The sequence below is a fragment of the Micromys minutus genome (assembly GCF_963924665.1).
Source record: "Micromys minutus genome assembly, chromosome: 17".
In the NCBI taxonomy this organism is placed as follows: Eukaryota; Metazoa; Chordata; class Mammalia; order Rodentia; family Muridae; genus Micromys; species Micromys minutus.
The window spans coordinates 50769215-50792137 of NC_137952.1; the positions used below are offsets into that span (position 1 = coordinate 50769215).

The window sequence follows — 22923 nt, forward strand, 5'->3', positions numbered from 1 at the left end:
GCATTTGGGTTGCTTTCCAGAAAGGGTGAGTCAGTGGTTCCTTTTCCTCTGGTGCTTGGAGAAAGCCCACGACAGATTGCTGCTCAGTAGGAAGTTAAACAGATAAAAAATAAAGGAAGTGAGTATGACCCCAAACTCGGGGAGGGCCCAGTGGAGCAGCTGGGGACACCGGGTTTGAGTTGGAAGGGAGTATCAGAGGCTCACTCAGCCACTTAGTATATGAGGAGACCAATCTTTAGGATTTAAGTGACACCCTAATAAACCATCCCCTCCCCAAGGCCAAGACTGCTCAGCCGTTAAGCTTTTCAGAACAAATAATCCCAAAGTCTTAGGGCTAATTTCAGCAAAGTGAAAAACCAGGAGTTCTTCGTCTGGACTGTGTCTCCCAAGGTCTGTGTGTTAGAGATGAATTCCCCATCACAATGGCACTGAAGCGCGACCTTAAAGAGGTACTAAGGTCACTTAGTACTGGAGACTGTTCAGACTGTTTCACTGGGAGTGACTTGCTTACCTGGAGGTTAGGCTATAGTGAAAGGATTAGTATGCCACCTTCCTCTCTGACACACGTCTGCACATCCTGTTTCTCCGGGGCATGGCTCAGCATAGCCTGTGCTCAGGGTAGATCCTGAACTTCCTGTGCTCCAGAAATGAGAAATAAATCTCAGCCGCTTATAAATTACCCCAACCTTGAGTGCTGTTATAACAGCATAAAAAACAGTATGTTGCAGATTGTTTTAATTTATTGGTGAGCAAAACAATAGCTTTTTGAAAAAACTTATTTATTTTATGTGTGTGTGGTGCCTATAGAATTTGAAAGAGGGCATTGGATCCCTTAGAATCTGAATGTTTGGGTGGTCATGAGCCACCCTGAGGCTGCTAAACAACAGGTCTTCTTCAAGAGCAGCAAGTGCTCTTAACTGCTGAGCCTCTCTCCAGTCCCAGATCAACACCTTTAAGAGCTCCTTCCAGGTGGCAGAAACTATTAAACAAAGATTCAGTGGAGAAACCAGTGTAGTACCTACCTGTAGTCTCTGCACTTGAGAGACTGGGGCAGGAAGATCTTGAGTTAGAGGCTAGCCTGAGCTACATACTGAGACCTTGTCTCAAAAATAAAATAAACAAAAAAACCAAGCACGTACGCCATATAAAAGGCAAGTGTAATCAGTGCATGGAAAAGCACCCTTTCTTCATAGCCTGCCCCACTTTGCCTCCTCCTTATCCCTGAGTCCTTTTCATTCTCTCCCCACTTCCTCTTCCCTCCCATCCTTATTTCCTGGCTTCCTTTTGTCCTTTCCTCTCTGAGACAGTATATCCCAGATTGACCTCTAACTTGTAATGCCCCTGCCTCAGCCTCCAGAGTGCTGGGATTACAGGCATGAATCAACTGTACTGTTTTTAAAAACAGAGTCTGGAACTGGTTTTAACACCCTCTGTGAGGCAGCTTACATATCCGCCAGTCTTGGTTTGACGATTATTTAACCAGTGATTTTTTAACGGTTATTTGGCCCATAAATAGCAGAACTCCATACAGTTCAACCTAACACACAACTGCTTAAAGACATATAAGAACATTTAAAAAGAAAGAAAGAAAGAAAAGAAAAGAAAAGAAAAGAAAAGAAAAGAAAAGAAAAACAACCCAACTATGACATTCTGTCTACTAAACAAACCTTTAGTAGTTTATGGATCTTTCCCAAGTTAGCATCTGGTTTTAGAGTCTGGGCCTTTGTCCAACGAGCCAAACAGATTGATATCCCAGATGGCACTGAACTTGGCTAGTGGATGCCCAGTGGTAACTTTGTCTGTTTGTTAAATTTGTTATTTATTGTGTGTGTGTGTGTGTGGCCGTTTTACTCACGTGTACATCGGCAGATTACTCACATGTTTAGTGCTCACATAGGCAGTAGAGGGCGCCAGATCCCCTAGAACTGGAGTTACAATCAGCTGTGAGCTGTCCTGCCAGTGCTGTGAACCCAGCTCCCACATTCTAGAGAAGCAGCTAGTGCTCATAACCACTGAGCTACATCTCCAGTCACACCCCACCCCTCAATGGTAAAACCTTTTTTTTTTTTTTTTTTTTTTCCGGTTTTGCATTGTTCCCATAGCTGTAGAAGAAGGCTCTGTGGGCTGAACTGATATGCCAACAGGGAGCCTGGATGTTACCTCCTCAAGCTGCTTTACTCACAGGGCTTGTCTGAAGGCTGGAAAGATCATATATCATATTAGGTTTTCCTTTTCATTCCCTAGGCTTTGTGTTTCCTCAAGGGTGCCTGTGTACTATGTGATTTCCACTTGCTCAGACCTCTGGCTTAGCCACAACAGGGTGCCTCCACAGAGCCCTGGTTACACCCACAGTCGTGAAGGCCCTGGATTGGGAAACAGGCTGTCTTGTCAGACAGGGCCGGTTTGGTAAACCCCAGGATGCTAGTCCTTCCTGAACCAAACAGATCACTAGTACTTAGCTCATGCAACCTCGGTCCTCTTCATCCTGAGCTCCATGAAACCATAAGTCAGGGCATCTCAGGTCTGAGCATCAGGTTTTCAGAATCCTCCACAGTGTGCACAGTCCCTGGTGATCTATGACACGAGTTAATCTTAAAATTAGAAATAACTTAAATTTGATGGAACACAGTCATTTATTGTTCTTCCTCATTGTAACCTAGAACCTTATAACTTTTTATTCTTCTTTATGGTGGGCCTCACTACATATACAGCCCAGACAGGCTGGGAACTCACTATGTGGTCCACTCTAGTCTCAAGGTCAAAGATCTTCCTGTCTCTGCCTTCAGAGTGCTGAGATAACAGGAATGGATCACTGCGCCAGGTTCGTAAAATATAAGACAACGAAAACCTACAAAATCAAGCTTAAAACACAGTTGCTAAAGCAAATCAGCGCTGTAGGGAGAGTGAAAACACATAGACGCCACTCTTCAGAGCCCTTCTACTCTGTAGCTCATTCACTGAGCCTGAAAACGGAGCCATAGGCAGAAAGGAGAGGCCACAGGGGCCAAGGTTCTCAAGTGACACCGAGTCTTTGACACACCTAACCTTACTCCCCCAGCCTCCACCATGTTGGTGGGTCATGTCTAACAACATGGAACCATCTTTGGTCTCTCTGACCTGTTGGTGTATGAGGCTCATAATTATCAGGAGGAGCATGCTTTAAAGCAAATGCTACCACCGTGAGACCTTCTACTATGCAGTGGTGTAGGGAACAGACATGAGCATAATGCTTTAGGAAAAACTCTTCAACTCAGCTTACAGAACAGTGCATTTCACTGTTCAATAAGTGCATCAAAGACATATCATATAAATACACACACACACACATACACACACACACATATATATGTATATATATATATATATATATATATATATATATATATATAGAGAGAGAGAGAGAGAGAGAGAGAGAGAGAGTTGTACTTTGTCCACGTTACCCTCCACTATCCTTTCTTTTCCCTCCTCTTCACATCCAGCTAGTCTCTTTCCTCAGCCCAGATAGTTCCCTTTCTGATTTTATGTCCCATAGGGCTAGAGATGGATGGATGGATGGATGGATGGATGGATGGATGGATGGGTGGGTGGATGGGTGGATGGATGGATGGGTGGGTGGATGGGTGGATGGGTGGGTGGGTGGGTGGATGAATGGATGATAGATGGATGGGTGGGTGGATGGATGATAGATAGATAGATAGATAGATAGATAGATAGATAGATAGATAGATAGATAGATCGATCTAGATTGCATACAAGAGAAGCCAGGCAATGTGCAGTCTTTCATTGTGTTCTTATTCTCTCCTCTCCTCCCTTTGGACCCCTTCTTCCTTTCATCACTGTCCCTTTTTGGCAAGGATGGGAGCTTGTTTCAAGACAGGATTTCTCTATGTAACCTATGTAGACCAGAGTAGCCAGAGATCTGCCTACCTTTGCTTCCTGAGTGCTGGGATTAAAGTTGTGAGCCACCAATACCTGGCTTCATTATTGCCTTTTTACTTTCATGTCTCATGTGTGTATACATACATACATGCATGTGTATGTGTGTATATCCAAATCCCACATACAAAAAATGAGAACCATCTTTCTGAGTCTTCAGCAGACACTTTTTAATAACTATTATAATTTCTCCTACTTCCCCATCCTGTCCAGCTGAGGATAAAGGACTGTTAGGAGCTCTATTTCCTCAGTGTCCTGATTTACCCCATGTTTGGAAGGCAAACAAATGAGGAAGTTAGCAAGAGGGAAATGGGAAGAGCAGACAGTTCATTTATGAGGATAGCTCTGGGCTTGATGAACACAGCTCTACACAAAAAGGCATGCTTGGGGAACTTACTCTCAGTGAAGGTCACTTAGGAGAGTCCTGGGCTCCAGAAATTACCCTCAGGCAAGCCCAGCAGCTAGATTATCAAGGTTTGAGTCCAAGCAGAAGGCTTCTTAGAGTTCAGCACTGAAGGTTTTCATGGAAGTAACTTACCTGGAAACATACCCTCAGAACCCCATAGAGGGGTCAGGCTTGAGTTGAGGGAAGGAAACATCTTAGACTAGTCTCCACTACTGTGCAGTCCCCTGGAGGTGGCTTTGAGTCCATCTGAAAGAAGCCTGAGGTTGTTTCAGAGCCGTCCTGGAGGAAATGAGGGAACTGGGTGGGCTACTTATATCTGTAGCTGGCTGAAGACTGATGGGGGCAGGGGGAGGTGGGCATTGCAAAGTTCCTTCTTGGTCTCTGTGTAACAGACAAAAAAGCCACCCATGTGACACTCCCTATACCCTGATGCATGGATGCTGGTATTTCACTGAGTTTTCACATGCTACACAAGGAGAACCCAGGATGCTCAGCTCAGCGCTGCTCATGATTGCTAAGCAGTGAAGTTGGCCCCAGCATCTGTCAACACACAGCAAATATCAGAGCAGCTAGGGTATGGCATGACCCTTCTAAAAACAGATAAATAAGCAAAGGAAACTAAGATTGTGGTATTCCCCACATTCGGGTGATTCCCACCGGATTCTATTGAATGAATCTGATGGCGTAACATTAGTAAGCTATGAAGCATGTCGGAATGATTCATTCTGTTGGGTGAAAAAGAAAAAAGAAAAACAGAGAGATAACATGCAAGAATGATCCAGTTGGGCACTGTCACCAGCTTTTGTGATCCCAGCACCCAGGGGGTAAGGTAAGAATACTGCCTCAAGTTTGGGGCCAGCCTGGGCTACTAAGTTCCAGGCCAGGATGGGGTACAAATGAGGTCTTGTCTCAAACAAAACAAAAACAAAGAAAATAGCTGATCATACTGACACGTGTATAATTCTGATACTCCAAGGCCGGAAGATCAGAAGTTCAAGGGCAACTTTGGCTACTATCCAGTTTGAGGCCAGCACAGGCTTTATGAGACCTTGTCTCAACACAACACTTTGGACAGGCTCTTGTTTACAAATGGAGCTGGGAGCCCGGGCCACCTTTTATCCCCTGGTGATAATTCCAGTAGCAAAGATTGTTTACAAGTATGGAAGAGGCCCATCATTTTCAGGGTCGGCTTCGGATTCCCCCTCCCAAGTGTGGGATGTACCCACCAGATCCACAAAGCAGCAGGTCAACAGAAATAGACAGGGGAGGGAATTGTTTGGATCATGTGATTTCTCAGGTCCTGGAGTAAGTCTTTTCCCACACAGTTGATTCCCAGAATGCAAAAGCCCACCACACTCCAAGGCCACGCTGATGAATTGGGGTATAGAAGAAGTTGGGAAGCTGGCAGCCAAGTGCCTGGCTTTCCCACACCCTAGGTCTCCAGCCGTCCATCAGCTGCACATCCCTTCTCTGACAGCGCTGATAACATTCCTGAGTGACACCAGGGATTCTTTTCAGCCTCGCTCTCTAAGCACTTTCTTGTTTTATTTTTACTTGACCTTCAAGAGAATTATTCTGCTTTTATCTAAACCCTAAAAAAAGAAAAGATCTGGGGTTCCCTCCCTGTTCCCTCCTCCCACCTGTGTGTACAGAGTTACACACAATGACTTTGCTTCCCGTTAGAGGAAAATGGGTGCCCGGTAGGTGGGGGAATTCGGGACAGATAGCAATACCCCTGCCCCGGGTCCTTCCGCGATGCTGCTGGTCAGGGTCCCTTCCAGGGCCTCTCTTAAGCATCCCTTAGCATTAGCTCTCTGTCATCTTGATGTAGAAAAATAAGACGCAGTATATATCTAGGAAGAGGAAAGAGAACACTTAGGCACCAGTGGACATATTCAGTCCTCCGGTCTTTCCACATCACTCCTACAGACTTGTGACTGGACAAAGGTGATCCAGCCCACGGAGGACGAGGGATTTTAAAGGCCAGCCTTCCTGGGCCTCCAAGATGGACAAGTTACCACTGTTCCACACTGCCACTCTGGGATTAAGGCGGAGGAGAGAGAAAGGGCGGGGGGAGTGAGGGAGGCTGGTGGGGCTCTGCTGTGCAGTGCCCTGTAGCTATCAGCCTGTTGGGTTCAAGCCTTAGTTTCTGAGTGCTGTTTTGGGAGTGACAGATAAGCTGGGTTTTGGGTGTAAGAATCATTGTCTCATGAACTTTATGCCATGCCAACCTGAGGTCCCATCTCACCCTCTGACTAGACCAGATAACAGCCACTGTTGTCCCCTTCGCTAGGGACTGCAGGCTTCCTGTGTGACCAGACTGGTCAGAAGCCATGCTTGAGGACTAGCCTTGCAGATACTTTGGCATCCAGTCCTCTCTGGACCATAGCCTCAGCACAGTGGGACATCAGTAGAAACATTCAGACTTCTCGACTGATGCTTGTGTTTGGATTGTGTTAGTTGTAGAAACTTAAGTTCAGTGGTTCTCAGCCCATGGGTCATGATCCCTTTAGGGATTGAATGACTCTTTTACAGGGATCACCTAAGACCATCAGAAAACACGGATATATTATGATTCACAACAGTAGCAAAAAAAAAAAAATAGTTACAAACTAGTAATGAAAATAATTTTATAGTTGGGAGTCACCACAACATGAGGAACTGTATTAAAGGGTGGCAGAATTAGGAAGGTTTGGAACCACTGCTTTAGTTAATATCACCGGGTGTGGGAGAGGACTCAAGCAGAAGCTCCTGGTGGCTTTAACACGGGTCCCTCGAGGGGTTATATCCTCAAAGAATGTCCAAAAGAATTAATTTAGGAAGAACCAAATAATGAGAGCTTTTATGAATTAAAAACAAATAAGCACAAATTTATTAAAGAACAATATGAGTAGCTCCCAAAGCCCGATCCTTGGGACTTCAGAGAGGAAGGAATGGCTCTTAGTGATAATATTTGCTGGAGAAGGAGCATTTACAAACAATGCTAAGAGCAGGCCTGGCCCTGGAACATTGGACTCTGGTCCAGTTCTTGAGAAACTCTTATGTTGTCAAGTGTGTAGGCTAAGTAGGGATTGGATGGAGGAGGAAACATACCCTCCCTCTGTCAGGGACCCATCCAAGGGCAATGTTTTCATTCAGCCACCTTCCTACCTTCAGGTCACTGTGCAGAGAAATAGTGTGCTCTCAAATTAGCCAGCTTGGTACCACTGAGAGCCGCACCATAGGATCAGGATCTTGTGTCGTCTGGGTATGGGGGGGGGGTGGGACAGGGGCTGCACACTCAAGGTGCAGTGATAAGAGCAATGCCTGCAGGAAGCAGCTCAACTGCCAGGGTCGCTTGCTTCTTCTGGGGAAGGCCACGGGGGACCCAGGAATTGAACTCAGGTCTTCAGCCATCTTACCGGCTACACTGGGGGACTTCTATGTTCAAATCAGTGTTGCTGGTAGTCTAGTGATGAAGAGTGTAGAGGTGAATGGAAACATCGTAACTAGTCCTGCTGCTGGGTGGGAATCTTCTCTGTGAGGTTTGCTTAAGGCTATGACAGGGTGTCCTTTGGGCGGGACCCTCTGCTATGTGTGTCTGGACCATAGTGAATGTGAGCTCCTCTGGTGAGTACCCATGGGAACTGTTAGCTCCCTTTAAGCTGTAGTTCTAGACTTTTATGAGTCACCCGGTGTTGGTGCTGGGATCTAAATCCTGGTCCTCAGATAGAGCACTAAGGCTGTTAACTACTGAACCATCTCTCCAGTACCTTGTCTGTGTCTGAGATATTATTCCAGGCTAGGCCCTTGAACTCACTGTGTAGGCAAGGGTGATCTTGCATTCTTGACTCGCTTGCCTCTTTCCCAGGACCAGGATTGTAAGTGTGCACCCTCACACCCTGCAGCTTAATTTTCTAATTCTTTTTTCTCATGATTTTATATTCAACCATCAACTCATATCCATTTCTGGCAAGTTGTTCCTGGATCTTCCTCTTTTTTCTGTTCTCGCTGGCCCCAAGAAACCCAAGCTGGTCTCTTGTCTGGGGCCCTGCTAGTGTTCTTAACTAGTGTCCCCCTTCTCAGCCAGCACGTACAAGCATCTGTAGCCCAAAGACAAGATTTATGTTTCTTGCCCATGCTGTAGCTCAGTCACTGGACCTTGTGTTGATTAGGACAAGCTAGTGAGCTGTGTCCCCAAGCCCAACTAGACAGCGTCTGTAGAACATGAAATGTAAGCCTTGTAATTACCACAATTAAAAACACCCACTGGCTCTTACTGCAGGACACTCAAAGACATAAAGACTGTACTATTCAGTAAACATGGTCTAGTGCCTGCATACTTCATTTCCCAGGTTCTAGAACTTTCTGAATGAGGAACTGTTCCTTTGGTCTCCTCATGTCATCCAGGGCGCTGTCACCCATGCAAACACCTTTTCCGATAACCCACACTAGGTAGCACGGCACCTTAGTTACCCCCTAAAGTGCCCCTAACCTACCTTCAATCCAAAAGTCTCAACCCTCAGGACTGGAGTCTATTTCTCCCACCAGACTGCAGCCCAGTAAAAACCGAGGCCTGCCAGCCTTACTCTCTCCACTTTGTGCCCATAAAGGGTAGAAGTTCAATGGCTGAATGAAAGAAGTCAGACATTTCAAACAGCTCATAAATAGGCACATTGAATGTTAACATAAGCCACATGTATATGAAAGATAACTGCACTTTCAAAATTCTAGAGCAGAGTAGCTACCATAAGTGCTTTCTATACACTTACAGTGACTCATAAATGCCAGCAGAGCTTATACTGAGAAGCTGAAGAGTGTATCTCAGGGGGTGTCACTGGCCTGGCACGCACAAGTCCTGAGTTCAATCCCCAGCAATGCCAAAATGAAGTCAGGTGGGGTGGGGGTGGGGTGTAAAGGGACCTAGGTGAATGCGTGAGCTTGAGATTTACTCTAGCCTTTGGGATGAGATGGAGCCTCTTCACAAGAGGTGAGGGACACAAGACAGCTGAAGCCACTGCCAGAAGAGATCACAGTTATCCCCTAGATGTCTACAGGGGGCTTCCCCACCCCTACTTACCCATTCCCAGACTTGAGCAATTTTTTCTTCCCCCTTAACCTGTCTCCTTGCTTTTATGGTTTAATTTCAAGATTGCATATTCATTCATTCATTCATTCATTCATTCATTCATTTACTCATTCTTGCAGGTGTAGGTTCTACCCATGTTGTGCAGAATAGCCTTGGTCTTCTGTGTTCAAATATCCTTCTGCCTTTATCTTCCGGGTTGCTGGGAGTTGAAGTATGACACTGGCTTCCCATTTATCATCTTAAGAAGCAAAGCTAGGGATTGTAGTGGCTCATGTCTATAATCCTGGTGCTCAAGAGGCTGAGGCAGACGGGTTGCCTTGAGTTGTAGGTCAGCTTTGGTATACACAGTCAGTTCCAGACCAGCCTGAACAACCTAGCAAAATCCTTTCTCAAAACACCAAACCAGAAACTGCAGTGAGAGAGAAAATCTGAAGCAGGAGGATCTCAAGTTCAAGGCCAAATTGCTATACTCAGTGAATTCAAGGCTAGCCTAGGCTACATGACAAGGCCTGACTCACTCAATGATTCAGTCAACAGCTCAAAAATGCTGGAGATGCAGCTCTGGTAGAATATTGACACAGTGTGTGTGAGGTTTATCCCTAGAATCTCATAAAATTTGAAGTTGTTAGTACTATATTGTTTACTTGTCTTTCTTTTTGAACCAGAGTCATATTGTATAGTTTAGATTGGCTTCAAATTCTTTATGCCCCCTCCCCAGCCTCTTGTTGGTAGGATTATTGTTGTGTGACACCATACCTTTTAATTTTTTTTTTCCGAGACAGGGTCTCACTCTGTAGCCCTGGCTGGTCTAAAACCCATTGTGTAGACCAAACCGGCCTCACCTCACTAAGATCTTTGGAATATTTCTTCTGACAAAAATGAGTTTGGAGGCCTGGTTTGAGTAGGGCTTATTTATTCTTCTATATTCATGTTGAGCAACCCAAACTGGGTGTCCTAACCTTTTCCTTATTACAATACTGAAACCCCAGCTCTTTCCCAATATCAAAACCTAAGTTCTTCCTCTTTTTAAAGGGGAGCTGCTCCTCCCCCTTTGTTTTTTTCCCCTAGTTAGAGGAAATTCGCAGAGCCAAGATTTAAATCTGGGGGGAAGGGGGTGAGTCTATTGAGGGCAGGAGCTCCCTGGCTTTAGGAACATGGACTGCCTCCTCACTTCCTGACGTCATGCTATTTTTGTCTCTGTATAGCTCATTGACACGATCGCCTCGGAGATCGGAGAACTGAAACGGGAGATGGTGCAGACAGATATCAGTCTGGAAAATGGCCTGGAACCTTCTGAAGCCCACAGGTGATCAAAGGCGGAGCTAGGTGCTGGTTGCGAGTTGGGGGACTCAGAGAAGCTGGTGAATGAAGAAAGCTGATGCCCCGTCACTCCCTCCAAGATTGGGCACTGGGAGTGTGGTGACACCACCAGATGAAATTCCCTGTAGGAGGTGGGAGTGGCCTAGGAGCTCCTTGCCTGCTGGCTTGTTTTAATTGCTTTGAAGGCACTTGAACTTTATACCTTCTTGATCCCTCCTGGCACCAGAACCGGGAAATTGTCAGTGCCAAGTCACAATGATGGAAAGAGTAACACAGCGGACCTTCCGTGCATGAAGTAGAATTCAATATAGCCCTGGCAGTCTCCAGAAGGTTTAAAGGGGAGCAACTAAAGAGGATGGACCCATTTTGCATTCTCAGGTCAGAAAAATCCCCAGACCTACATAGCTATTAACCTGAAAAGCCATCAGGGGTCTTATAACTGAATGAGGTTGTAAATGACTATGCCCGTTTGGCATGTTACATATGCTTTGAATACATAGGAGGGGCTGGTTTTGAGCTGGAAAATTATCTTTACTGGGGTCAGAGGTGAAGTTATAGGTCAAGCCTCTTAGCTCTTTGAGATACCCTTCATTTTTGACAGAGAAGCAGAATGTTATTGCTACAGAGTGATAGATGTGTTGGTTGGTGCCTAGAAAACCAGGTTTATCACCCCCGCCTCCCCTGCATGAGGCAGCATGGAGTAGTACAAAGATTTATGGTGTGAGTCTGCTTGCGAGTCACAGGACACGCAGACAAACCAGGTGACACTGGCTGCCCAGGCAAGTTTCAAACCAGCCTGACTTGTTCTCTGCCTAAGACTGAGGGAGGAAAGAAATGAAAATATCAACCCAGGGAAGCAGGTGGTAGGTGACTAGAAGGTGTTGCTGCAGTGTTATGCTTCTTAGCAGGAGCTGCATTTGCCTTAGCTGGGAAAGTTCTAGGTACCCTCAACTTCCTGACCATCTCTACAAAGTAGTGGAGGTAGACCAGGTGTCCCTCCCTGCTTTTTAGCTTTCAATATTTTCTTTATACCCCAGTGTGAAGGACTTTGACCCGTTAAATTGTTTCCTCCCATAAACTTGACACACATGCACAGTGCACATGGTTTTCAGTTAGAGACTTTTTTTCCCCTTCCCATATTTATTGTTAAATTAAAAGGTTCTTCTTAGAACTTTAGCGCAGGGATTGACCTTTAGCCGCTGCACTGCTATGTGTAAGAAAAACTAGCATCTAGGCTGATAAAGCGTAGAATTTAGTGACATTTGTTTTTTCCATGTCTAGGAAATGCAATGCTGGGAGATAGACCCCAAGCTCTGCAGAGGACAAAGTGAGAAAGATCACCCCTAAGTATAAGTCACAGAGGCTGTCAAGGTTTGGGAGTAGTGGGTTGCAAATGATTGAGCTTTTGTTCGCTGATCTCAGCAGATAATAGGGTGAGAGAGCTGGGGTTCATTTGATCCCTAACATTGCTTGTTTGTATTTGTTTGTGGTGCGTGCTAAGTATGTGTTTTATTCCTGAGCCTTACTACACTGAGTATGCTACACTCCCAGCTCCAATATCTCTTTTTATACTTTCCTTTCCATGTTTAAAAATGACCAAAATGACTACATGACTGGTCATGGTAGTGCATGCCTTTAGTCCCGGCAGAGGCAGAGCTAAGCAATCTCTGTGGGTTTGAGGCTAACCTAATATACATAGCAAGTTCCAGGTCAGCCAGAGCTACATAACAGATAGACCTGGTCTCATACAAAAGTGCAAACAAAAGCAAAATGAATGACCAAAAGTATGCCACAATAACATATTCATTCAGACTAACATCCTTGGATATCGTGTTCATTAATGTGAATTTACTAATTTTTGGAGGCACCTAACTTGCCAGACATAGAAGCAAATGTAGGGAATTGCTGATATACTTCCAATGCACCAGATGCACCAAACTGCATCCCTGTCACATCTGACATCTGATGGGGCCTCTCCTGTCCCTCCCAATAGCCATTGCAAAATGCCTGAACTTCCTCCGTTGATGGAACCTGGGGTTAAATGCCAAGCTAGTTTCCTAGGCAGTAAAGGACCTCTATTCCCTTGCTTGTGTTAGCATTCCGCTACTCTGTGGTTAACTCTGAAATGCCCTTGCAGTCTTTCTTGTAATTTCTTGTGCCCTGGACTCCTTTTCAGAATAGCATTTTTTAAATGTATTAAATCAGATTGATAGAATTACACAAGAAAAGCAACTATGCTTGAAAAACAAGGGCAAAATGTTTACAATGTAGTATTTCACTGCAGAGACATTTCTTTACAAATGCCAAGTGGGACCAGCAATGTCTGTCATCTGAGCAGAGGCGAGCTCTGTCCCTGGTGCTGTTGCAAGAGAAGAACCTCGGGGTTGTATTGGCAGTAGAGGCACAGCCCTGGGACGCTCCTGCATTATTGTTACCCATATTCCTGGTGGAAGGAGGTCTTGTTCTCACCACCATGCCGTGTATATGTGTATGAGCTGACGCACTCACGCCTGTGGATGCTGAAAGTCCACCTGTTGTTTTCCACCTTATTTTTTCCTGAGACAGTTCTCTTTCTGAATCTGGATTTCACTGTCTCAGGTAGACTAGCTGGCCACTGAGCTTCTGGTACCTCTCCATCTCCTAGCACTGAGGATAAAGGTACAAGCCACCATGCCCAGCTTTCACATGGTTTTGGACATCCAAACTCGGGTCCTTGCCTTTGCCCATCACAGACTTTACACACTGAGCCATCTTTTTGGCCAGTATGTCCATTTTAAAGTGAAACTGAAGAAGGCTGGGGGCGTGGCTCAGCTGTATTCCATCCCTAACACTGCTTATCACCCACACACGTCTTTGTATGTTTGTTAAATCATCTCTAAGCAGGGTAAAGTGGCTGTCTTAGTCGGGGTTTCTATTCCTGCACAAACATCATGACCTAGAAGTAAGTTGGGGAGGAAAGGGTAGGCTCCTTTTCCTGTGATAACTCCAGCTTGTGTCAAGTGGACACAAAACCAGCCAGTACAGTGGCACATGCTATAATGGTGGCAATTGGGAAGTGGAGCAAAAGGATCAGAAGGTTGGTGTCTGGACATCACGCCGGAGACTCCTCTCCCCTCCCCTGTTGCTGCTCTGGCCTCTAGCCTGTACCCCCTAATTCCCTGATGCCCTTAACTCTGGAGTACCCAGAACTCTTGGACCTCTTCTCTTTATCTTTTTGCTCCTCTTCATCCAGTTGACCTTACCTAAGATGTTTGGGGATTCCTGTACTCAGTGCCCCCATCAGTAAAATGGAGATAATAATAAAACAACTTTACAGCATCCTCAGGAAGAATACACAAGCTAAAGGCTAAAAAGGACTTCACACAGCTTCGGGCCTGACAGATGTGATGTATATTTACAAGGAAGTCTCTAGAGTCTCAAGTTAATCCCATCTGGTCTTGTGGCTTTGGTGTCATCAGCATACTGGTGATTTCCAACTTAAGACCTATCTGGCTGATCCTCTTTATGAGTTCAGAGGTTTGCATCAAAACTTACAGAGATTGTGTGTTGCGGTAAATATTAAAGGGATGGCTTAACCTTTTATCAGCCCCCACGGTCTCACTCTGAGGACGCCGCTCTAATGTGAAGCAGAGCACACGGACTCTGTCACACGGTTCAAAAGCCACTCTCTCCATTTGCTTCCCTTCCCAGGCGATTCACTCCACCCACCCTGTTGCTTCTGTCTCAGGTGGATACGACCGCCTCAGGCATGTTCCATTCCTTCATCACCCGGTCAAACATGACTCCAAAGTCCGGTAGCTTATCTAGCAGGTTTATATATTAATTCTCAGTCCACAAACCCTCTACACAATAAGCTTACATCCAATGGACAAAAAGATACAAACTACCCTTCTATATGAGTTTAAAAAAAAAAAAGACCTATAGTAACCCTTTAAATATTTATATCTAGAGCTGCAGAGATGGCTCAGTAGTTAAGAGCACTGACTGCTCTTCCAGAGGTCCTGAGTTCAAATCCTAGCAACCACATGGTGACTCAAAACCATCTGTAATAAGATCTGATGCCCTCTTCTGGTGTGTCTGAAGACAGCCACAGTGTGCTTGTATACATAAAATAAATAAGTCTTTCTTTAGGGCTGGAGAGATGGCTCAGCGGTTAAGAGCACTGACTGATCTTCCAGAGGTCCTGAGTTCAAATCCTAGCAACCACATGGTGGCTCACAACCATCTGTAATGGGAATGCCCTCTTCTGGTGTATCTGATGACAGCTACCGTTATATGTAATAAATATATTTTTAAAATTTAATAAATATTCATATCTACCTATCACCAGTTATGACCACCTGGGTCTAGCTCCTCCTCCTCCAGCTCCATCTTGATTCCTTCAGGAATCTTCTCTCTGCCTCCTGCCTCCACTTCTGCTCCTTGGCCTTTCCCCACCTATCTTTCTCCCATCCAATCATGTATTGTCTTAGCATAAATCTACAACTGTGACTGAACTCTCGGGGTCCTCGGTCTTCGCACCACTTACTTGAACCTTCCTGCCATTCTTGCAGCTTCATGCTCATGACCCCTCTTCTATCCATCTTCAGTGCCTAGCAATGTCACCCTTAGAGTAGGATGACTGTAGGTTATTAGCAAATATGATACCATTTCATATAAGACACTTCAGTATCCATTGATTTGGGTTATGCCAGGGGTCCTTGAGCCACCACTGAGGGATTTGTGTACCCGTTTGCTTACTTAATCATCTTCTACCTCCATGAAAGGCCAGAATCCATGAGAACAGGGGCTTGGCTTGTTAGATTAGATTTTGGGGCCAAGAGTTATGTCTGGCTTATGGCATACCATCCATAGCTGTAGAAGAATAGGTGGCCAACAATCCCATAGCAGCCCTGTGCAGATTCTAATTGGTTCAGCAGGGGCCCATCACAAGCATAAGATGTGCACATACACAGATACACATACAAAAAGGAAAGCTGTGCTGTGCAGTGTAGACCTGTAACCCTAGCATGGGGTGGGGCTGAGAACTGTTGCAGGTCCCGTGCCAACCTGAGCTATGCAGTGAGTTCAAGGACAACTTAGAAACCTTAGTAAGAGTCTGTCTTGAAAGGAGGGAGAAAGAAAGAGAGAAGAGGATAAATTTGAAAATGTGAGGTTGACCTTAGACCTCCTCCCTGACCATAAAATGGGCCCTGGGTCCCTTTACTTCTGTCTCCATCTGTGCTTCCTCCATCAGTCCTGAGGTCTGGGCTGTTGGGGTCCTTGGCTAAGAGCTGAATCGACTTCCACCCAGCAGCATAAAGAACCGAGAGGAAGATGGCAGGGTCACTCATGCTGGTACTGTGTCTCTCCCTCCTTCCAAAGGCCGGGGAGAGTGGGGACATAACAGCTGTTTGCTCCACATTCCTCTGGGTGAAAGGTGCCTGTGTTGGGGTACGTTGTTCATGCCAGAAGTCGTCCCATGTTCCACCTCATCTTCCCTGGGCTCATCATTTTGAGCCAACAGCCTACATATTTCTCTGTCCTCAGGCAAAGAAGAGAGGGATACAAAAAAAAAAAAATCTCATAAATATTCTCTTGGCCCAGACTGGGTGTTCAGGACTCCAGAGGATCCTAGACACATACACATTCTAGACACAGTCACTGATGGACATTGCTCTTAATGCCAGCTTGCTGGTACAAGGACACTTGGAACCCTGGGTGATATCTGTGGTCCTACACCTCCATTTGTCTCACTCTGTTAGACAGGAATTTTAAGCTTCCTTAGCCAATTCTGGTTAATACTGTTAGACCGTGACTGTTGCCCTCCACCTTTGGCCTGTCTAGAGGCTTAAGTGTCACACAGTTACAATAAAACCACTACTCTCTTCCCTTAAAGATCCAGATCGCAAGAGATCTTTTATCTAGGTAGTAGTTCTCAGCCTCCCTAATGCTGTGACCCTTTAATACAGTTCTTCGTGCTATGGTGACCCCCCCCAACCATAACATTATTTTTACTACTTCATAACTATAATTTTGCTACTGTTACGAATTGTAATGTAAAAATCTGTGTTTTCCAGTGGTCTTTTGGGGATCGAAAATGACAGGTTGAGAGCACTTTATCTAGAGGAAAGGGAATTCCATCAGAACATGTCTCTAAGGAGACAGTTGTGTCTACTACACTGCTCTGTGTGTGCCCTTTTAGAAGCACTCTGCCCCCTGCTGGTACTACTTTAAAGCAATTTACCAATGATAAATATAATTCAGTAAGTACGTAGCTAAGGTGAGTTTTCACAGCGAAACCACACAGCCAGGAGCCAGATCAGAAAACAGCCTCCCAACCTGTCTCAGGGTTTGCTCTGGTCACATCTGCTCCAAGTCTGACCAGCATCTGTGGCAGTGATCTAGGTCATTCAGATCAATGAGTTTATTGTTTGTGTCTATTTTGACGCTAGGACTTGAGCCGGGTGCGTTGTATGCATGTTCTACTCTCCTGGCTTTGCCTGATTTCCAACCTTATATAACTGGAATCATAACAGCATATGCCTCTGAAAGTCTCAACTTAAAAAAAAAAAATTCTGATGATGTAAACACGCCAAGACTTTTTAACCATTCAGCTATTGTTCATAATTTGACTTGGCTCCAGGTCAGAGTTGAAATTTGTTGTTTTGCATTTTCGTTTGTTGAGCAGGGTCTCTGGTAGCCCCGACTAGACTCCAATTCACTGTATAGTTGTAACACCTTGAACTCTTTTTGGGGTGGAAGGGCGCATCTCAGTAAGTGTCCTTGGCTGGCCTAGGACTTGCTTTGTAGACCAGGCTGGCCTCTAACTCACAGGGAGATTCCTGCCTCTGCCTCCCATGTGCTGGAATCAGACCACTGTGCTCCATGACCTGGACTCTTGATCAGCTTGCCGCTGCCCCTTGACTGATGGAATTACAGGTGTGCTGCAATACACACTGTCCTTTGTCTGAAAAACTGTCCAGCATTTCCTGAACTAATCTGACTCAGACTGCTGATGGCATCATAACTAGAACTCTATCATGCAGATATCTCTGTAGTTCTCCCTTAAGATTACTATACCCAGAAGAGTTTCCCATATTTAAAAACATCTTACCTGATCACCTTTAGTAACTACAAACATGGGATTCCAGCTGCCTCGGGTCATTCTTTACCCATCCTTTCTTCAAGAGGCAGATAGAAAGAAACTCTGAGCTCTCTGCTGCTCTTCTGAAGATTTTAGGGAGTGTATTCATGGCATCCTTGGGAAGACAGTTCAAGCCTCTATCTGCGCCATGTGCCATGTTAGCCTGTAAATAGCTTCCTCACATATCTCATGTGGAAACCTGTCTAAACCATAGGTCACTGTTGCTCTAGACTTGGGACCCTTGCTAGATAGTCGCTGAGAAGCCAGTCCTAGAAACTGAGCCAAGTCCATCTTTAAAAGAAGGGTTGGTTTGAGAGCTGGGGGTTTCGGCTTGCTCTACGGCAGAGCCCTCAGCTGGCTTTCCAGAGCTCTGGGTGCCATTACCAACACGGAGAACAGGAGTGGGGGGGCAAGTGTTCTCTTCCTCTGTCATGGCTTCTGCTCTGGTTTCTTCAAAAATAGACTTGTAGGAACCATGTGTTAGAGAAGACCGAGCTTCTTCTGTAGTATCTTAGGCTCTCGGAAGGGAGGGTTTGATGTTCATGAGTGTATAGTTTCTTCTTAGACTTTGTCTGTTTGGAGACGTAAACACATCTTTCTCCTATGTCTTGAGCATCCCCGTTCTTTCTCAAGGGAACCAGGAAGAGAAGCTTCAAATTGGGTCAGGATTAAAAGGCAGCCGAAGCCACCTAACCTGCAGCTGGGTTAGGTGAAGCACTCATTCTGGGAACTCGTTCTGTCCTGCCTGGAGTAAGAACATGTTTGCTACACTGACCGTTTCTCTCCAACCGCCCCCGACCTGCCTCACTTCAAAGCCTTAAGAGTGTCTTCTATATGGCTTCAAAGAATTCGGTGAGGATTTTCCAACCCTCTGCTCATACTGTTGCCAACAGGACAGCGATTGTGTCCAACCTCAGGGGAGTCTTTACTGAGCAGACACATTTGTTAAGGTCCCCAGTGGGGCCTGGGGATTCATGCAACATAAAGAGAGTCGTAAACGGATGGGTGCCCTATAATGGGAACACAGGAATGTGCTGGATTTAGTGGGGAGGGGAGTTGGGGAACTCCAGGTCAGTGGTGGTTTTAGAAACAGAAAATGAGACCTGTTATCCGTCCACTAAAGAATTAACTATGCAGGTGAGAACCAACACCCCAGAGAGCTCACTGTGCCTCAATTCTTGGTGTCTAGGAAGGTTTTTGTTTTAAAGAACATTCAAATTTTATTCTCTTGATTACTAACAGTTGGTATTGTGGAGAAAACACATATCAGAAAATAAAGATTATAAGTGATGAGCTGGGCACGGTGATAAATGGGTTTTTCCTACCCCTAGGAATGCTGAGACAGGAGGATGAGGTCCAGCTGTGCTACAAAGAAAGACCTATCTCAAAAAACAAAAACAAACCAACAAACAAAAAACAGCTCAGGAGGCGAGGGAATCACAAGTTCAAGATTATCCTTGGCTACAGAGTAAATTGGTAGTCAGTCTGACCTATGCAGAAGGCCCTGTCTCCAAAAAAAAAAAAAAAAAAAAAAAAAAAAAAAAAACCCAACCAACCAACCAACCAAACGAACAAACAAAAAGACAAGCGTGAGTTCGCCTACTGAGGCAGAAACTGTTCTCTTTGCTGTTTTTTTCTCAGCAGTGAGTAGCCCTGTTTTACATTACTATATATATAAGTGGTAGGTCATGAATAAATACTTGCCAACTGACCAGGGTGTTTTTATTTTGTTGCTTTTACGATTCTGGCTGCATGTTGGGTTTGGGGTGTTAGTGTGTGCTAGTGTCTTCTTCCTTTGGGTTATTGTCATTGTCTCAATTCATTAGTGTCTCTCTGTTGCTGGCTATTCTTAGATCCTCCTACTTCAGCTTCTCTGGTGTCTGGGACCCCACAGGCCTGTGCCAGGGCCCTCACTGGAGTCCCTGTTTTAACCACTGGCACTATTCTGTTTCATGGTTGGTGTCTCTGTCAACAGAGGACTTTAGCCACATTAGTGTAACACCGACAACACTGTAGGGCTAGATTTATTTTACACTTTGTTTTTCTTTGTCTGGTCTTAAGGATCAAGCCCATGGCCTCTTGTATCCTGCTACAGAGACAGGTGTCTGCCACCACGCTGTAGCCCTGCCTTGTTTTATTTGGCAGCTTTACCCTCCCGGTTAACTCGGCTCTGCCACAGGCCGTGTGCTTAGTTAGAATTCTGCTGGTGAACTGGTCCAGCTAAGCAATAGCATTGGTACAACCGGAAGCACTTAAGAGGTAGAAACCATGCCTGTGGAGGGGAATATGCGCCTTGCCTTTCCGTGAAGCTGCAAGCCAAGGGCAGAGCCAGCCCGGCTCCTCCTCCAGCCTGCTCTGGCTCCAAGGGCAACCAAGACAACAGGTTCTTTGTTTCCACTTCTTATTTTTACAAGAACAAATGAAAGCCTTTGCCAGGGCTGACTCCATATCTGGCCTTTTCATCTGGAGCTGGAGAGGAAGCTCCTGAGTGGAATTACATCACTGTTCCACCCCCACCCCATCCCCAGTGTCTTTTGCATGAAAATGGCTGCCCTAGGTGGCAACCTTCAGGTTTTGTCTCCATTTCTGTGTACTTTCCTCAAGCCTCAGGAAGTAGAAGTTTAAAAAATCAAATGAAACTCTTTAATGAAAAATATGTTTTTCCCCCCATAAACCCCCCTGCCGCCCATCAGTAGAAATCACTTTTAAGAAGCAATAGTCCTCAGCCACACGGAAATCAAACCCATACCCAAGATATGGTAGGCTTTCATTTTTCTTTTAGAGTTTGAAGGGATAAGAGGTGTTTGGGGAGTTAAAGCAGTCACTTGTAGGATGCTGGGAAAACTTGAGAAGTTGAAAATGTGGACCCTAATATAATGCAGTATACTGCTCTTGCCTGGTGAGCACAACGCTCTGGCTTTGACCCCAGTACCACCAAAACTTAGAAAAGTGGACCTATGTGGATTCTGGTTGGTTGGTTTTTTGGTTTTGTCTTTTTTTTTTCTTTTAAATCATTTTCACCTCGAATAAGGAGTAAAGTTGGATGGCCCAACTATCTCTCCCAGCTCAGATAAAAATGCAGGGATTTTACAAAAACATGGCTCCTCAGTCCTAGGCTTCTGTCTTGGCTAGTGGGTAGAAGGTCCCTTCCCTGTCTTGGCTAATGGGTAGACGGTCCCTCGGGTCATCTGCCAACCTTTGTGCTATAAGCCGACTTTGCACACTAGGGTCTTGTATCCCCTGGAGTGGGTCTGGGTCTCCTTTCATCCCGAAGCGTAATGTGACCAAGAGGGGTTTCATTTAGCCTTGAGAGTCAGGAGTTGCTGCTGCGCCTGGAGGTGTGAAGCTATATAGCAACCATCCAAGAGGTGGTTTTGAATTTGAAGGTTTCTGGGAAGTTTTGTTTGCTTGGCATGTGTGTGAGGAATTGTTATTTGTGCCAAAAAATGTTTTTATCAGATGCCTGTCTTTTCCTGTGTGGGCTCTTTATTGTCTTCATAAGTGTGTTTTCCTCAGGACAGTTGACTCTTCAGCCCTGCCACACACCATCCCCCTTGTTGGGATTCTGTGAACCCCACCCACAGTTACCTGGCACTATAAAAGGAGCTGCTTGCCCCCTCCTCTCCCTTGCTCCTCTCTAGCTCTTGTTCTTCCTCCATTGCCTCCCCCCTCTTGCTCTCTCCATGTGCTCATGGCCGGCCTCTACTCCTCTACTTCTCTTCTCTCTCTACCCCTACTACCCTTTTAACTCCCCTCCCCATGCCCTGAATAAACTATTCTATATTGTCCTGTGACTGGTCCCTCAAGGAGGAGGGAGATGCCTCAACATGGGTTTGACAAAGGCATCCCCCTTCCTCCACACCTCACCACACCTCCATACAACATATCCCCTCTACTTTCTTTATCTTTTCCTAACATTGGTGCCGAAACCCGGGACCATATGTTTTCTTTATCTTTTTATAAACACATCACCCCTCCCAAGCCCTATAAAGCCCAGGTGGGATTCATCTCCCACTAAATGTAGTATCTGATTGGCCACTGCCAGGCATTTTGTTACAAGATCAAGGATTTGCTAGAGCATGAGCAAAATCATAATAGACACAAGACTCTATCCTCTGTCTGGTCCTTAGTTCTTAAGATGGCCTGAGCACTAACCTCTTCAAGCAAGAAACCTGAGCCCTCCATTAAGGCAAGTACCAGGGATGGGTAGTTAGATTTCAGATCAAAGAGAATTCAGAGATTAAAGCAGCTTTAGTCTGTGTTCAATGGTCCCTAGTGTTGTTTCTCCGTCTGTGTTCAATGGGCCCCTAGTGTTGTTTCTCCATCTGTGTTCACTGGGCCCCTAGTGTTGTTTCTCCGTCTGTGTTCAATGGGCCCTAGTGTTGTTTCTCCGTCTGTGTTCACTGGGCCTAGTGTTGTTTCTCCGTCTGTGTTCAATGGGCCCCTAGTGTTGTTTCTCCGTCTGTGTTCAATGGGCCCCTAGTGTTGTTTCTCCGTCTGTGTTCACTGGTCCCTAGTGTTGTTTCTCCGTCTGTGTTCACTGGGCCCCTAGTGTTGTTTCTCCGTCTGTGTTCACTGGGCCCCTAGTGTTGTGTTGTTTCTCCAAGCCTCTACCAGGCAGTACCTGCTTTAACTGAAGAGTGTTCTCACCAATGCTATCTATTTTATGCTTTCTCTTGTGAGCACCAAACTCCTTCTCCCAGTACTGCAATAAGCACTCTGTATTTGGCAACTCCAGACAGAGTATTTGTCAACAGTGTCCTACTTTGTCCTTGCAAATCAAGACTTAAATATCACCGTTGGCTTTATACCCCAGGACTAGAAAGGCTGTCTGTAAGAGGAATCTGAGAGCAATGGGGAAGAAGCTGCTAAAACCTCAGATTTATTACTTTGCAAAGAATGAGGCTGCTTCCTGGTCCAAGGCCCCAAGATGGCCGAAGGCTTGGTAGCTGTGGTGACTTTGGCTACTCATTTCCTGATGAACACACAAACAAGAACCCTTTGTCTCCTGAGGCTAGAGCTAAGCAGCCTGAGACTTCGTATCTGAGAACCTGGATAAGGAAAGAC

The 22923-nt window shown here is 45.5% G+C and overlaps 1 protein-coding gene across 3 annotated transcripts in view; it reads left to right on the forward strand.

Annotated features, from left to right (window-relative positions):
* RIN2 (Ras and Rab interactor 2) overlaps positions 1-22923 on the forward strand; it is a gene marked incomplete at its 5' end in the record, with an annotated part of 98142 nt that overhangs the window by 24066 nt on the left and 51153 nt on the right. The window contains 2 exons of one of the 3 annotated variants that reach the window (XM_080930993.1): positions 10616-10716; positions 11058-11108. In XM_080930993.1, the coding sequence (XP_080787119.1) occupies positions 10616-10716; positions 11058-11108 (152 nt within the window). Of the gene's footprint in view, positions 1-10615; positions 10717-11031; positions 11109-22923 lie in introns of those variants that run through there. The other 2 variants (XM_080930991.1, XM_080930992.1) reach the window with 2 other exon arrangements.